We start from the raw sequence: 17,877 nt of genomic DNA, 5'->3' as shown, positions 1-17,877 counted from the left end.
TCTAAATTTAATTATGACTGCTGAGAATTTTATTTGTGTAACATAAGATTGTTTCCATTTTCCATCCGAATAAAACATCTTATTTTCTGCTTAATTGTTCACTTATCAATACTCGTTCTATAATTGTTAGATTGTCTGTGGTGTTTCACACTTTCTGACTTGTCTTTTTATCACTAGATGTGGTTCCCAGTCTAGTCGCAGTCCAAGCGTATTTTTTACACAGTCTAGTTTAAGCAAATCATAGTTTTTATTTTTATTTTTTATCAGACTGATGTTTAATGTCGACTAAATATAATTTGTATTATGGTTGGTTTCTGTCATTACTCGTTGGGGCATGTTAATACCATAAGTTTCATTATCAGTTTTTACATGTGGCTCTGAAATTCTATTTTGTGTTTCTGGAAGCAGAGAAATGAATGCGTTAACGCCAGACTTTAAATCTAAAAGCAAATAAAAGTCTTCCAAAAGAGATGAACAACACAACTTCATTCAGCCAGGATGGTCACATTGAAACACAACATCTCTTCGTATGGGATTTCTGGTTAAAATGGTGGCATAAATGTTTTGGACAGCTGGAAAAGACAAAAAAGAATCATTTGCAAAGGTCCCAACTTTGTCTTATAGATACCAGCCATTAATAGATGTTTGCAAACACCAGAGCTTTTGCTGTTTATTATTTCTTTATTTCACACAGAGAAAATCTTGTTAGAAAGCTGCCAATGAAAAAGGAAATTCTGATTACATGGATTAATGTATGACTTAAAAACAAACTAAACTTTTACTACTACTTTCTCATAAAGGACAAAATATAACTGGCTTGCATTACATTGAGCTTTTTATCTTGCCATTAAGATCTAGATCATATTTCTCCTTAAGCAGTGACAGTCATGTTAACTCTTTCAATCCACTGTCACCGTTCTTGGTCTGCATTATTGGTGTGACTCGAGGTGTCGAGGCAGCAGCAACCTGGTCAACCGAATATATAGGCACAGCAACATCACTCGATATCGGCTTCAGATTGGTAGCCTGCGAAGGATAGCTCATTTTGGGAGGAATACTTTGAGCAGCTTGAGAATCCAAGAGAGAAACACCTTTGGCCAAAATCATTGTGTCGAGCCTCAGTGGGCCAAAGAGTTTATACCGTTCCTTGTCCTGCTTAGGCAGATGGATTTTGTCGTCATTTTTTTTCTGAAACCTTTCTGGTGGTTCTTTGGATATGGTTTTAGACGATGTCTCTGCCCTATTAGATTTCTGCTTAGTCAGTTTTGGCTCCAGTCTGGGTAATACACAAGATTTTCGGGGGCTACGTTTAGAGAAGTCATTATCGACAATCTCATACTCTGGGGAAATGCAATGTCGAGGCAATTGCTTAGGATCTAGCTTTGGTATTGGGTGGAGGTCTTTGCGGCGATGTGCCAGTGTGGTCTTGGAAGCAACGCTGTCTTTGTCTTCATCCTCTACCTCTACCTCCACCTCCACATTCTTTTTCTCTGACGAACCAAAGAGAGGTGGCAAAGATACTAGGAGTTTACTCCTAGTATCTTTGAGGGGCTTTTTCACCTGAAGGATCTTCTTTCTGTCACTGCTTGCTGGGGGACAAGTACTAGAAACATTAGATGAAAGGTCACTGTCATCCTTCTTGTGCTTTTCTTCAATTTCATCAGGCTTTAAAGCCCCGTTTTTTAAGGAAGAAAGCTTAGATCGCCTTCGGACACCAGACTCTGTGTGTGATGATTCTTGGTCACAACCAACATCCTGTGAGAAAGACATAGAAAAACATTTAAAGGTTTTCATACCCCTTGAACTATTTAACATTTTGTCACAGTATTGCTCCAAACCTTAATTTAATTTATTGGGATTTTATGCGATAGGCCAAGATAAAGTAGTGGATAACAGTAAATTGGAAGAAAAGTTGCACATGGATCTCAGCATGTGTAAAAGATAAAAATAAAAAACTGTGGAACATTTTGTCCTTGCAGAACAACTCAAGATCCATCAAATGGGATGGAGAGTCTCTAAGAACATTACCTCTTTCATCTTGACACAGATTTTCAGATTTAGGTTTGAACTTTCTAAAATACGAATTTGCTTTGATTTAAATGATTCTGTAGTGGCCCTGGCTATAGGTTTAGAACTGTTGTACTGCTGGACTGTAAACCTTCTTAAGTTTTTTGTGGCCTCAAACTTCCAGGATTGCCCTGTATTTCGGTCCAACCATGTTTCGATCAACTCTGATCAGCTTCTCTGTCCCTCCTAAACACAAAATACTGCCACCACCATCTTCCACTATAAAGATGGTGTGCTCAGTGGCATTTACAGTGCCAGTTTTCCGCCAAACACTTCTCGACCGATGTAAGCCAAGGCATTTCATTTTGAGCTCACCTTGTTGTATTTATAATGAAATTAATCTCAACACATGCCAAGTCTATTTACTAGGATACGTTTGAAGGAAATGTGCAGCATAACACTTTATTTAGGGGCAACAGAGTAAAGTCAATTAAAAATTAACAGAATGAACATCATACCATTCTAATTATTTTTGTGCAAATATACTTGAAAACCACGTATCATTCTCTTTGTTCTGCCCCATCAACTCCAAAGAAATACACTCAGATCTCTGGCTATACCATCAGAAAACGTTAAAAGGAAGTATGAATGCTCCTGCAATGTTGAAGATTTGAACACAAATGTATTTTTGAGTGAGCTTTGAAAATAAGATTTAAATAAGAGTTACGCAGCCAGTGTACCTGTTGTGAAGTGCAATGAGACTGACTTACAATATGGATTGTAGGCACACATCCTTGGGCCCAGCAATCTGGAATAGCAGGCATAGGCTCAAGGTCTTCTGTTGAAGCTAATTCTTCTGGTTCCTCTCCTGAGTCCAGGCACAAGAGTTGGCACTCCACAGTCTTAGTGAGGTAATTCTTGACCCAGGACACACTGTATGGTACAAGCTTGAACGCAAAGAGCAGCAACATACAGTCATATTCAACAAATTAAAATTCAATGAGGCTTGTTGGTCATACTAAAAGCAACTTTTAAAAATAACCATTAGCCAGGTATTAAATATATGTTTACATTAAGCCTCCTTCACTCTGTTAAAAGGTACTTTGTAATTGCTGTGATGTAATATATAATTGTTTTGTTTTCATTTGCTGTGGGTAGAAAATTATGATAATTAATGGAAATAAAATCTTGAAAACATCAGTCTGTGTGTATTTTGAGTTGCTGATGAGTTAACTTTAGACAATATGAAGTTTAACCTGTTTTCCAATGAATGATTTATAACAGCCATCAATGACTTGGCCTTCCAGTTCATCCATTATATCCCCCACTATTTCATCTGCAGGGCTCAACATGTCTGTCCATAGGGGCCGATTGACTTGAGTGGGGTTAACAACTTCCTCCTCCTGCTCCGGCACTGGGACCTCCTTGACATTTGACTTTCCTTTTTGCTTATCCTTCTTGCGGTTCTGAGAGGGTCGTTTCATCTTGGCTTAGAGGCTCTATAAAAATGAAATACAATCAGAAGGAAACAGTTGGAAATCATCCACATATACAATATTATTGCAATTTAAACTCACTGCAGCGATATCAAACAACACCCCAGAACCAGAACCAAACGAGGAGAAGCAGCTTTCAGCATCTATGCACCACAAATTTGGAACAAACTTCCAGAAAACTGTAAAACAGCTGAAACACTGACTTCTTTTAAATCCCAACTAAAAACCCACCTGTTTAGAATTGTATTTGAAACGTAATCAATTACAAATTTATTGATGGAACTTGACTTTTGATTATTGATTCTATGTTGCATTGTGTTTCTGTGTTTGATATGATGTAAAGCACTTTGAAATGCCTTGCTGCTGAAATGTGCTATACATATAAAATTTGATTGATTGATTGATTGATCTTGAAAGCAATAAAATTAACAAATGATCCTGGCGTGTCAACGTCAGTGTCTAGTTGTGTGGAATTGCACATCATCTCTTCCACTGATTCAAGACTTAACAGATGTTTCTGGTTCTCCTTTTGTTTTGTTTGCAAGAAAATTGAATCACTTTGCTTTAACTATTGAACCAAATTCCTGTATAAAAACGGCATAATGGGGACTTCTACCTGTCTAAAAAAGTAAGCAATAAAACTGCCTTCTGTAGTCCTAAGCACCTATTCTTCCTGAGATGATAGTGTCTAATGGACGAATCTACGTTTCCTCAGAGAGTCATTAGAGTTGATAATGGCTGTGGGAAGGAAAGATTTCCTAAACCTGATATGTATTAAAATGCATCTGAAGTATTCTCTGACTGTAAATATTCAGTTGTCACATCACACTTTTGTTAAAAATCATACTCATGATTGTGAATTATCTCCTTCATTTGATAAAGAAGCAATGTTCTCTGTCCTGTTTACAGAGCGCTTCGCTTTAGGCCAGTCTGTTGTCTCAGTGAACAACACGGCTGTATTTATGCTCCTTTACCACCTCCAATTTGTATGCATGTGTGCACCTTCTGACGGTTCTATTCCTCACATGTTGCTTGTGAACACCGGTTTAAACACGATTATGCCGATTAGATCTGACAGTTGTTAAATGGCGAACGCCATTTTGTTAAGTGGTGAATTAGCATCGTTTTATGACTAACTATGCCTGATTAAAAAGAAAGTGGTGCATCTTAATACAAGACTTCGCCCAATAAAAAATTTATTCGACAGTTGGAAAATTAGTGAAAAGTATTTGAGACGTACCTCACTAATTTATACACGGTAAAGCTTTTTAAGGCGCTCTGGTACTCGTCACCCACACGATCTACGGTTGCTTAGCAACCCCCATGACGCAGCACGTAGAAGTGCGTTGTCTCTATGGCTGCGGAGGACGCATTAGTAATCCTGTCGCTTGCCTGAAAGCTGTTGTCTTTTGCATGTAATGTTTTATACTCCATGATGACAGCTGAATACAAAGACAAGATTTGAGTGGTCATCAGAAACGAGGGTATGAACAGTGCGTTTTGTAAAAATGTCAATTGTGGTCTTAATTCATAGTATCTAATAGCAATCCTTGCTAACATTATTAGCATGCTAGACCTAGCATTCACATTTGCTTCTAAGAAGCAACAGTTTTCGTGTATGCATCCTAAATTTATACTACCTATTGTCTTCTGATTATTTATCATTTTCTTCTATCTGCAGTGAACGTCAGTTAGCGTCAGTTTAACCTTGTTACAGTAACTGCACCATGTTTCACAAGGAAAAGAGCATCCAGCTTAAAAACAGCGCATCGGCGCTGTACAACAACCTGAGCGTGCTTCGCATCGCTCCGAGGCGCCTTACCTATTTCACAGTCGTCCATGCAAACGTCGTGAACATGGTAAGCACGTCCTGGGACGGCCTCAACTACTCCCACCGTCAGTTGCAGTCCAAAGAACCCAATGTTGCCACAAGCACATCGCTCATCATGCAGGTTAGGCCATAGAGCAACTACAGCTGTGTGTCTCCATATCTGTTTTACCATCTACTCTCAGTGATCAGTTTCTTATGTTACATACATGGTTTGTGTGAACAGAATAAAAGGCGCAGTTTTCTTATCCATTTTGTCATTGCTTGCCAAATCAACACACATCTCTGGCAAAGTTAAACTCAACAGAAATTGTCCACATGATAACTGATCTTATAAGATTTTATAACAACTATGTCAGCACAAGACCCACATATTCAGTTCAATGTGAGTGGCTCATGTACTAGTATCACATTCTGAGCCCAAGTCCACTTAGTTCACATTTGATGTGAATAACAATATTTTTGGGACTAGCATAACATATTGGCTCTGATATTTGGTAAGCTGTTTCTCTTAAAATTTTATTTAGCCCTTGCTACTGCCATTTGTGTGCATGGTACATTGACACTTGTTGATGCTTTGCCACTCATTACAGACTACATTTGTTATGAGTCTGTTGTGAATAATGTTTAGTTAGAAAGTTTTTTTGGCAGTATAATGATAATAATTAACAGAGAGGGCAAATGTAAGTCTTATTTACTGTGACTCAGACCTTTCAATTTTAATCAAGTGAACTTTCTCACTACAGGCTGCTTTCTGTGCTTTACCCTCTCGTGATTTGCTGGTGGTGTCTTCTCAAAAAGGCATCCAGGTAAAGTTATTCTCCATCACTGGCAGAAAATTCTTTTGCATGACATGTTAGTTATACTTCTCAAAACATTTTCCTCTTGACAGCATATTTTCTCCATAACATATCTGTTGTATAGATGTATGAATCTGACGGCTCAATCATGGTATACTGGCATGCTCTGGACACGCCGGAAGCACCTACAGGTAAAACTTACGTAATACACAGTCTGTTCGTCCATCCACCCATTCATTTGTGTGAGGTTCATTTGCACTGGAGAAGAATGCAATAACCTATGTGAATATGTAAGCAGATATAACACAAGCACACATTTTAATTATTGAAAATGCATGCAAACTTGATGCATTTTCAAAATACAAAAACAACTAAAACCTGGAAGTGCACTGACAATTTGGTCCCCCATTTTCATAATTTTGGGAGATCTGTGATTGGCCGATACTTAAATGTGAAGATGAACTTCTCCACCAATCCTGTCTACCTCCGCAAAGGTCCACGAAGGTCTAAAATTCAGTCACTATCCTCTATTCCTCTGCAGTGACTTTCTTGCTACATTTTACTACTACATTTATTTCAGATCAAATGTACTAACCAGGCTGAATTCTGTTCCAGCACATGCAGTGTTTGCTCGAGGAATATCAGCAGTCTCTGACAATTACATATGTGTTGGTGAGTACAAATTAAATATATATTTTAGTACAAATGACCAAATTATGTAAATTGGTTATGTTGGTATCCAGGGGTTTCATCGGGGGCAGTTCTGGTGTTTGATATTCCCTCTAAAGGGAGCAACATTACCCTGTCTGAAGTATTGGAAGAGCACAAAGAAGCCATCACTGATATTGCTTCAGAATGTTCGGGCAGCCAGGTACATTGTGTATTTTTTTTACTTTACAATTGTGTTATTTAGGGATTGTTTCCACAAGTAATATTACCTAAAATAATTATATAGTACTATGTGGACTATTTAAGAAGGCACAAATTGGATAATCCGTCCCGTTTACTGTCTTCATCCATTTAGGAGTGCTTAGCTAATCTGGTCACTGCAGATGACGGCGGGAACATGTGTGTGTGGAAGTCTGGAGAGGAATTTCAACTGCTTAACAAGATCCCTGGTTTGGAGTAATACCCTTACTGCTTTTATTCTTTTGTAATTCAAATTTTTACACAAAAGTTAGCTAAATTAAAGTCTTGTAATGAAAACCCAACTGTAAGAATTTATAACTTATCTTTCATTGCCTTTTTCCCCCCTCTTTCTCTCTTTTTTTAAAAACTGATGTGTAGTTTGTTACTTCTGGTTTTCAGTTATTTTAGCTTGTCTGCTTTCTTTTGCTTTCTGCTTGCTTTATTTTTAATTTCTGAATAATATCAATCCTTTGTTTTTCACTCCTCCCTCAGCATAACTTGCTCATCTGTCAAGCTGTGGAAAGGTACAGTGTTGGCGGGCTATGGCACAGGTCAGATCCGTCTCTATGAAGCGGTGACGGGAATTCTTCATGCTGAGGTCAACGCTCACGCTCGCTGGATCTACTCTCTGGACATTGCTCCTTTTTCTGGTCTGGTAAGTTGTTATCAACCAAATATCCCTCATGAGATGTACACTTGAAGTAAAAACAAAACAACAACATGAACACCTTTAAAAGTTCATGTTTTCTTGTGCATAAATTTGCCACAGGTCAGTGTAAGATTCCACTTGTTGAACATTGTGCTATAGTATTTAAAAGAAAACTTAACACAGAACTGTAGGCTCTGCAGAGATAGAGCCTACAGTCGGGAGCCAGATGCTGATTGTAGCTAAGCTGCTACTGTGGTGCTGTACTTGCATAAGATTAGCGATTATTATGATTATTAGTTTCCACTACATAACTGCATTTGTCAACCATTATCAAATAGCTGAATTAATCTTTCTGTTAAGTAAGCACAAAGTGTAGCAGCCTTCTTTCAGCCAGGGGCAGTGCTGCTAGAATCTATCCTTCGTATAGCTGGAGAAAATCTTGATCGCTGTGGCACTTTCTTAAGGAGCTACTTTATCTGTACTTTTGTAACTTTTCAAACATTTAGTTTGCCTGGCTTCTGTTAAGTGAAGTATCTCCAGTCTCAGCTTGCTACTAAGAAAAGTATAAAGACAGTTCATCATTAAATTATCTTTAAGTGGTTAAAATGCCCTTTAGAGTTTGTTGGTAATCCAAGTGATCATATTTCAGCTATGATTGGTACAGGTGTTACACACTGTTGCTGTAGTCAATCATTTTAAATTCATGCTCTCGGAAATCATTATAATCTTTGCATGCTAGAAATAAATCAGTTCAAATCACACAGAAGCTCTTATTATATGTAGATGGCTTTTTGCTAATGTGAGTTAGAGGGCTTAAATAGCAAATTCTTACTCACTTGACGTTCTTGCCGAGTACAAATATTTTTAGAAAATTTTTAGGTTTTATTTTCTTTATTTAAAAGGAAGACTGTTTCCAATACATGTCTAACTAAAAGTAATTCAAATACAACTTAGTTATTTGTAAATTCGGTTCATTTTAAACTTTTTTTCAACGTGCCATGGTTATGGGGTGGGGGGTCTTCTGGCTCTGGTCTGCTCTGCATCCCCAGAACCAGAACCAAGGAGGAGAAGCAGCTTTCAGCATCTATGCACCACAAATCTGGAACAAACTTCCAGAAAACTGTAAAACAGCTGAAACACTGAGTGCCTTTAAATCTCGACTAAAAACCCACCTGTTTAGAGTTGTATTTGAAATGTAATCAATTGCGAATTTAATAATGGCACTTGACATAATGTAATGTTTTGATTGTTGATTCTATGTTGCATGACTTTGTGTTTTTGTGTTATAATGTAAAGCACTTTGAAATGCCTTGCTGCTGAAATGTGCTATACAAATAAAATTTTATTGATTTTGATTGATGGAGGGCAGTAAAAGTTCAGAAGCCATTGCACCTGCTTTACTCAAGCATCATCTGTCTTTGGTTTAGCTTCTGTCTGCTGCTGAGGATTCCTTTGTCAGGGTTTGGCACCTGGCTATTACACCAGAAACCAACAGTGTAGAGGTAACTATCAGTATGCATATTACTACTTTAATATATGTCTAGGTGGGGTTTTTATTTATTCAAAATGGGCATTATCGTCTTCAATTTTGGGCTTTTTAACATTGCATTTTCACTGCTCTTTTTTTAAAGGTTTTAATCTGCTTCAATCCACACAAGATACAATTTAGACAGACAAGCTCAGATATACATGCACACACCACAAACATTTGCTTACAAGTTTCACCTCTGACACACTGCAGGTTTTATGTAGCGGATGGATCATTAAAAGCACAACATAAATATGACGCTTATGCTCATTTTTAAGATCTTATATAAACTTCTGAACAGAACTGTAAATAAAAACCGTTTTAATTTACTGTTCACTTGGATACATCTATTCTCCTGTATTTTTCCCGCCTCTGTGAACCAGAACCTAACTTTGTTTTTCTTACATCTTTGCAGATCGCCCACTTACACAATGAATGTGTGACAGATACACAAATTTGTGGCGCTAAATTCTGTGATGGAGATGGTTATGCTTTTGCAGTGACAGGTTATGATCTGAGTGAAATCATACGGTATGTACAGTTGTAGTTCTTTGTCATGTGTAAGGCCAGGGGCGTGAATGTGAATTAGTACTTTTATATAAAGTGTATATTAAACATAAGCTTTCCAAAAGGGAGCATTTTGTGATTTCTTTTTCTGTGTTTGCCTTGATAAATATCTAAAGCAGATTTTAAATGACTAAGTAATGTAAAGAATCTTAACTTGTTGCATCTATTTTATGTAGAAAGTTATATAAGTGTAGTTTTGTTTATTGTTTACAAAGGCAACATTAAACACTTGAAGATTGATTTTGTGTTTTGGCTTTAGTTTCTATTTCAGCATGTAAGCAGTAGATGGAGCTCTGGGACAAACATACATGTATGTAGAAGGGCAGTGTCCTTGTAGTTCATACAAAGTCCACTAGAGGACACTGTAGAGTTGCATAAAAAATCTACTTTAGCCATATGAGACTCTACATTGAGGCTGGCTGATGTAGAGTCTGCATGTATGCAGATCTCAATAGAGGCACTTCAGACATCAGTAAGTGTGGGCAGATCACAAAGGAAGGGTGGGGGGTTCATACTCTGTCTTTTCATTTTGGACTTTCATTTGTGAACCAAAGATATTAAAATCTTTAAATATGTTTAATGTATAAATTATCTTAAACTCCTCCACTTGGGGCAGGACGCTGGGCGCTGTACCGGTCCGTCGTGGTGAAGAGAGAGCTGAGCCAAAAAGCGAAGCTCTCGATTTACCGGTCGATCTACGTTCCCACCCTCATCTATGGTCATGAGCTTTGGGTCATGACCGAAAGAACGAGATCGCGGATACAAGCGGCCGAAATGGGTTTTCTCCGTAGGGTGGCTGGGCTCTCCCTTAGAGATAGGGTGAGAAGCTCAGTCATCCGGGAGGGACTCAGAGTAGAGCCGCTGCTCCTTCACATCGAGAGGAGCCAGTTGAGGTGGCTTGGGCATCTGGTCAGGATGCCTCCTGGACGCCTCCCTGGTGAGGTGTTCCGGGCACGTCCCACCGGGAGGAGGCCCCGGGGAAGACCCAGGACACGCTGGAGAGGGACTATGTCTCTCGGCTGGCCTGGGAACGCCTCGGGATTCCCCCGGAGGAGCTGGAAGAAGTGGCTGGGGAGAGGGAAGTCTGGGCCTCCCTTCTGAAGCTGCTACCCCCGCGACCCGACCTCGGATAAGCGGAAGAAGATGGATGGATGGATGGATGGATGGGTATAAATTATCTGCCATGTTCAATATTGTTATTATGGTACATTAATTTTATGACCATTGTTTGAAAATGATACCTCTCAATCAGTTATATAATCAAAGTACAAATATCTGTAGATTTTTCATTCAGAATTCTTGGATGACTGAGAAGACGCCTTTCTATTCATGTAGTTCCACTTTAAGCTTGGGTCCTATACCACAGGACTGGGGGCTTGAGGGTGCTGCAAAGGGTCTTAGCTTAGCTTAGCTGACTGCACTTTTATGGGTCAACATCTTAGAGTTTGTTCCTAGAATCTGCTCTACCCAGTTCTCATGTTTGGGTTTTACAGCTCAAAGAGCACCAATGACCACTGGCAGTACTGAGGCCTTGACTTTCCGTTAGGTATTTTTCAAGCTTCTCCTGTTTCTACTTCATAGTACTTTTGTTTAGGATTGGCACATCTGTCACTATTGCATTCTTTGCGTGTGAACTTTACCTGACAGTATTTTGGACCCAGTTTTTATGTGCTGTACTATTTCAGGGGCATCTTTGCATAGCTTGCATCCTGTCTGGCATGGTAGACTCTGAACTGTTGCTCTTGTGCTGAAGACTTGTTCCTGTTACGCCATAATTGGTGCTTCTGTATTGTCCTTCAAGCAAGCCCCACTCAAGCCGTTGATAAAACTCTGTTGATATCAACCACATCTTAACTTGTCATTAGTATGCACCATGTAGGGCTTGTCTTTCCAAGATGGTTCCCTGTTGTCCTAAATTGGATTCCTGCTGCCTGAGACATTCACTTAGCAAATCATCACTGGGAGTCATCTTGGTGATATATTCTAAAATCTTTGTTGATTCATCCTGGATGGTGCTTTTAATGCCCACTAGACCTCTGTCTCATTCCTTACTAGATATCAGTCCATATCTTAAAATTGAGTGACAGACATATAAATGATGCCATGTTGGCTCAGACATTGCCCGGATTGCCAGGACAGTCTAATAGGAAGTGAGCCACTTTACCAGGACACACATTGTTGTGAAGTGAGAATATTGAACTGCTGGATTGCTAGTAAAAGAGAATAATATGGGAGAAAATACTTCTGTAACCTTAGATAAGGATTGGCTTTGCTGTCATCACAGTGCTTCATCAGGTAACCAGACATCACCATCTCTTCTCGTTGAGACAAGATAAGAATCAGGTCAGGTAAGTGTCCTGTTGAATATGCATTAAATACCAGAGTTCTAGTCTTTTTCTGGTTTGCAGTCAACACTGGACACAAAACATCAGCTGACGGGGCTGTTTTGATCCCACACACATGGCAAGTTATGTAACCTACATTTTGTAGGTGCCAAGTGACGATCATGCTAACGATTTGTCCAGGCCAAATGCAAACATTAACCACTGCGACATTGACACACATGCCTTTTATGGAGTCAATAATTTTGAGTTTGTAATGTGTCAGGTTGACTGGAGAGGACGAAAGTGTCAATATGCTGGTCCCAATCGGATTGACACTGATATTACATAACTAACTGGAACAGCGGAGAGTGGCACAAAAATAGGTAAAAATAAAATAAATAACAGGAAGCAAATAACTAAGATAGCTGTCCTGAAGCATATGCGAAGACACGTTGGAATGGCAAGAAATTAGAACTAAGTTTCTCAGATCGAGAACATAGACAACAGCAGTCATGTAACCCTCGTTAACTGTGTCAACAGTGCTATGTGACTCGATCTGGTCCGATACACAGCCTCAGGGCCACTCATGCTAGGCACTGCCACAGAAGTTGTCAATAGCTGGCTCTTAGGTGTTTGACACAGCTGAGCACACAATAGTGGGAAGATCAAACCTCAATACAAACTGTTCTCAGATGTTTTTTGTGAAACTTTGTTAACTGTATATGCTCATGCTTCAAATTAAAATGAAACCTAAGAAATATCCTCACAACAAATTTAATTGCATTATATTGGAATTATGTGACTTTTTTCCTGACAAATAAATAGTAATGGTAATGCAAGCAACTTGATTAGTAAATAAAGTCGACTTGTTTGGATCCAAATACAGAACTAATCTTGAAAGACTTCATATAGTTGACAGAGAACATTAATGAACGACAAGCATCATGAAGACTTAGGAATGGAGCAAGCAGCTCAGGGATAAAGTTGTGAAGAAAATGTAAGCAAAAGAGCGCTGTTTAAAACAAAAGAGCACTGTTCAAGCCATAATATAAATATGGAACTTGTACTGCAAAAAAGGGACCCCACTGAAAGGCTATGCAAGGACATCAATAAGGGAAGCTCTCAAGAGACCCACAGTTACGAACGGGGAACTGAAGCAAACCACAGCTCAGTTGAGAAAACCCTTTGACAGAACAATTATTAGGTGTAAACTCAAAAAATCTGACTATTACAGAACAATAAGAAGAAAGCACTGATTGAAAGAAATGCATAACAATTCTCTTCTGCAATTTTCCATCAACCAAGTAACTAACACCATCAACATTCTGTTAGAATGTGCTCAGGACCAATAAAGTCCAATTTCTTTTTGGCATGCGAGCAAAATTCTTATATTGTCTGCTTGGGGACACCACAACCAGCAGACAAGCTCCACAGTAAAACATGGTGGTGTAGGTATCATGCTTTCAGGGTGTTTTTCTTCAGCTTGGACAGCAAAAGTGCTCAGTGTTGATGAAATGGTGGATAAAGCTAAATACTGTAGAGGGCAAAACTGGAAGAAAAGCTGTAAAAGGTGGTTTTTGGACTTCCCGAACAAAAGTGGCTTGTGATGTCCAAAAAGACTCTAGCTGGTTCTGATCGAGGCTGGTCTGCATTCACACCAGAAACAAACTGCACCATAGTCTGTTTAGAAGTGTTTACTTGGTTCACACCAGGATTCAATTGAATGTATTTACACCTCCACAAATGGTCCGGACCAACAGGGGAATCCAACTCTGGTTTGTTTAAAGTGAAAAAATGTGTCAGTCGTGAATGCACCCTTGCAGCTTGCAGCTGTAATTGCAGTTGTTGAAAAGTGTTGCCTTGGTTGAGCTAAAATTAACTTCAGGCCACACAGATTTTTATTTGTAAATATTTTTGCAAACCATGGATTCTTTTTCTTTCATTTCAGAAGTATGTACTAGGTTAGATAAGTCCCAATAAAGCATTTTAAAGTTTTTGTAAAGGCTCAATCTATGTATCCCATAAGAAAAATCCCAGGGAAGATCTTGCTATGCACAATGGGCATTTAACTTTACACAATGGAACCAGCTGGACATTAGTCATCTTGTTAAGGTGTCTGTGTTTGCATGTTGTCTTAGTTTCTTACATTATTTTTTAAAGCAAACATCCAACTAGACAAGTTTGTTCAGTGAGCTTTCCCAAACTGTCACTAAGTTTTGACCTACCCTGCAGAGTTAAATTCCACATCTGAAAACAAGTTTATCCATCCAGACCAATTAAGGTCACACAGATTCTCAGGTATGGTAGCAACATTTTCTTGTGTCTTAATATGTGTTAACTATGACATGTTTTTCCTATAATAAGTGTGTGTGTATATGTTTTTTTGTCCTTGTGGAGAAAGACCAGGCCATTGTCTACTCAGCTTTGTTGCAGCTGGCTGGGCCGTTGCCTCTAAGCCTGTCGGGTTAGAAAATCGACAAGTGGGATAAACAACCCAAAGCTTCTCCAGCTTGCAGTTACAGACACACCACCCGTCTGACAAAGTAATTGGTGAACGAGTGGCTGAAAAATATCTTGCATAAATAGATGTTCTATTTGAGACACACCAAAAATCCAAAGGGGAACTATGTAAAACTGACAGAAAAAAATTGCTCTTTCCGTATTCTGATGACGGTGTCATGTGAAACGTTCTTCTGCATTTTATTTACAACGTTGGGATTTTATGTCATGGACCAACTAACGTGGCAATCAATTGTGTCGTGGAAGGAAAATGATACATAGTTTTAATAAATTGAGAAAGTTCAAGGACGATGAATGTTTCTCTTTAGAAGGCAAAAATGACTACATGACTGAACATTGAAAAGACAATGTAACCTACTAATATTTTCTTCTGATACTGTATTCTTTGCTACATTCTTTTTTGTACTACTTTCAGATTATTTTTAGAGCCAGCACCTTCACAGTTTACATTAACTGAAGATTATTTAAGAAATCACTCAACCTTTTCTCTGTTTTGTTTCTGATAGTACTGATGCACTTTGTAGGCCTATGTAAAAGTACTTCAACAAAGAACCTGAGAAAAACTATTACTTTTCAGGTTCAGTTATTATGTAATAAATAGGGTAAGCTACAGTAATTTTAAATATTTTCAGTGATGTAGAAATTGTCCAACAGGAAATACACCACATTCTAAGAAGATTGAAAAGTATGAACATAAGATCATTTAAACATGATTCCATCTGTGGGTTTACAATTACTGGGATGTGGAATGACTTGAGAGACCCAGTTTGAGTTCTCACAAATGTAAACTATTTACAAAAATGGGTGGAGATGAGGTGCAACCGAGTGGTTTTGTTGTACTGCAATAGGCTGGATTATAGTGGAACTGCTGTTACCTGTACTGCTGCACCACCTGCGTCCCAAGGATGTGTCACTGAAAGCCACATCCATGTGTCCCATTCTATCCTGTCAAGCCTGTGTGAGGTTTTATTTCTCAATCTATAATTTGTTTGGTACTTGTTACAGTACTTATAGAGTTTTGATATGTCACACTTTTCATTTAATGACTTTGGTAACATGGAGTACATCAGGTACTGTAGTTTCCATAAGTCTTATTGTTTCAGAAATAATGAATTATTTAAATATTTAAAATTTTTTAATCTGAAGAAGTGGGTTTACCAGTTTTTGTTCTGCAAGTATCCCCTAAACAAAATAAATGAAAATTGAAAATACCCCAAATCCAGAGACAAATGAAACATATGAAATGGGTTCACCTCTATGGATTATTTTTTACTAAGAAATTGATGTTAGAAGTTTTAAATTATAGCTATCAAAGCAAAGTGTAGCAAAAATGTGAATTTATACCCAAACCTTTTAGATTTTTAGTTATTCTAAAGGAAAGTAGCACACTATGCTGAAGACAATGTGTTATTTTTCATCCACTTCACAAATATCTTATTCTGTGTAATACAATCCCAATATATCTTATTGATATTTGTGATTATTACATGGCAAACGGGGTATGCATTCTTCTGCAAGTTGCTATCTGTGGCAAGACGAGGTTTCAGGAAGTAATGAATACAAAGAGCAGTCATTTTAAATACATGAAAAAATAATGAACATAGAGTACACAATAAACTGACTGAACAATATGCAATGCAGCTATGATTGATAGGTCTGTCAAGACCTTTCCACATAACCACCTACTCCCCAATGCACATACACACACACACATAGATCCACACATACCTCGCATAAGCCCAGCATCATCATTTAGACAGCATGGATAGGCAATGAGACTTAACTGCATTAGATTAAAGTAAAATAAACATGATCAGGCATTGCCATCTGCCCTAGAAAGGCATGGTTGCCTAGCACAGGACACTGTTTGATTTGACTGATGTTGATGCACTGATGGTGGAGTGTGGGTTTCTTTTTGTGTGTCCAGTAAGTACAGATGACACAAAACACATGGTGATGGATTAATTTTCCTGACCGATTTCCAAATAGTCGGCATCTCAGATCTAGATGAATCCAATGCCGCCCCTGTTAGTATCTGATATTGTGCTCATATACTTTCCTAGAAGTACATTTAAGAAAATTAGTTTTTTGTTTTATAACTGAATTAAATAAATCATATATGAGATTAATACACAACATCAATCAATTCCCTCATATCTTTTCAAACTTTTGTAAGTAAAACCTTTAATTATGCAAAGAAAAAAATAAACCAAAAACATTTTCACTGTTATTCTTCCGTTCAAGTGTTGTAATATTTATAAAGCTTTTTCTCAGATGAAAGATCTATTGTTTATTCTCTTTTTCTCGTTAACGCATCTGTTGGGATGAGACAGTCAGTGAGTATCAAAATGGAGTCAGAACAATAATAACAGCAATATCCTGCAAGCCTTATCACGGTGCTCTGTCAGTGAGACTGCTAATTTAGCTAATATGAAAGAGATGAATGGGCATCTTCAGGGCACAACATGATTTCAAAGCACAAAAACATTTCTGTCAAACGCCAGCCCGTGTTTTTCTTGCATTTGTACATGCTAGAAAAAACTGTTGCTACAGCAGTATGCAAATTTCTCCTGATTGCTGCGTTTATGTGCATGTTACCTGTTGAGTGAGCATATAATATCTTCACAGTATCAACCTGAGACCGTTGGGCAGCAAAATGTCAGCGCATATTAAAAAAAAAAAAGACCTTTGTCATGCCATGGTATGTGGATTGGGTCAGAAAGAGCTAAGTGTAGAGTAAACTGAAAATTAACCTTACAGAAGTCAGTGTCACGTTTTAAACCTGGCAAGGTTTGGTCTCTAAAGAACATTTTTGAGCCAAAGTCATGCTGAGGAAAACTCCAGCCGGCCATTTTACGAGGCATACCAGTTCGATCGCTTGTTGACGCAAACAATAAATTACTGAAAGACACGACAGGATCACTGAGTGCAACGGAAACACAGCTGTTCCTTGAATTTCCTGAGGACTGTTTCAAAAGACAAAATATTTACTAAATAACAGTCATTTGTATGAAAATGCCTGGTTTATGTCAGAGGCAACCACAGTTCAGTAAAACTATATTTTAAAAGAAAGATCAAAGCTTCTTGTACTAGGAGGATCAGAAAACATTTCAAAACTCTTAAGACTAACCAAGTTTTATATAGTTGTGTAAAAATGTGAAACTCAGAAAACAGGTTCTGTTTAAAATATCAGAGGACATTTTAAATGTAAAACAACAACAACAGACAATTAGGCAGAGGAAGCAGCTG

At 38.2% G+C, this 17,877-nt stretch overlaps 2 protein-coding genes across 5 annotated transcripts; one reads left to right on the top strand and one right to left on the bottom strand.

The window, feature by feature from the left end:
• Window positions 1–640: 640 nt before the first annotated feature.
• c20h2orf81 (chromosome 20 C2orf81 homolog) lies at window positions 641–4,854 on the bottom strand. 2 transcript variants are annotated; one of them, XM_028035082.1, is made up of 5 exons: window positions 4,744–4,854; window positions 3,264–3,506; window positions 2,778–2,954; window positions 1,550–1,755; window positions 641–1,510 (listed from the first exon to the last, which is right to left on the bottom strand). In XM_028035082.1, exons 2-5 carry the CDS (start codon window positions 3,489–3,491, stop codon window positions 886–888), a joined length of 1,236 nt encoding a protein of 411 aa, XP_027890883.1. In that variant the 5' UTR covers window positions 3,492–3,506; window positions 4,744–4,854; the 3' UTR covers window positions 641–885. The 2 variants fall into 2 exon arrangements, with proteins under 2 accessions (XP_027890883.1, XP_027890881.1); XM_028035080.1 differs by having other exon boundaries at window positions 641–1,513; window positions 1,553–1,755.
• wdr54 (WD repeat domain 54) lies at window positions 4,834–10,024 on the top strand. 3 transcript variants are annotated; one of them, XM_028035085.1, is made up of 10 exons: window positions 4,834–4,987; window positions 5,185–5,362; window positions 6,078–6,140; window positions 6,256–6,322; window positions 6,747–6,803; window positions 6,875–7,002; window positions 7,156–7,256; window positions 7,533–7,695; window positions 9,117–9,191; window positions 9,633–10,024. In XM_028035085.1, the coding sequence occupies exons 2-10, from the start codon at window positions 5,231–5,233 to the stop codon at window positions 9,762–9,764; spliced, it is 918 nt and encodes a 305-aa protein (XP_027890886.1). In that variant the 5' UTR covers window positions 4,834–4,987; window positions 5,185–5,230; the 3' UTR covers window positions 9,765–10,024. The 3 variants fall into 3 exon arrangements, with proteins under 3 accessions (XP_027890886.1, XP_027890884.1, XP_027890885.1); XM_028035083.1 differs by having other exon boundaries at window positions 4,835–4,987; window positions 5,185–5,455; XM_028035084.1 differs by having other exon boundaries at window positions 4,857–4,987; window positions 5,195–5,455.
• Window positions 10,025–17,877: the final 7,853 nt, after the last annotated feature.

The sequence above is a fragment of the Xiphophorus couchianus genome, chromosome 12, assembly GCF_001444195.1.
Source record: "Xiphophorus couchianus chromosome 12, X_couchianus-1.0, whole genome shotgun sequence".
NCBI lineage: Eukaryota > Metazoa > Chordata > Actinopteri > Cyprinodontiformes > Poeciliidae > Xiphophorus > Xiphophorus couchianus.
Note: the sequence above shows the minus strand (reverse complement) of the source record. Positions and strands in the feature narration are given on the sequence as shown.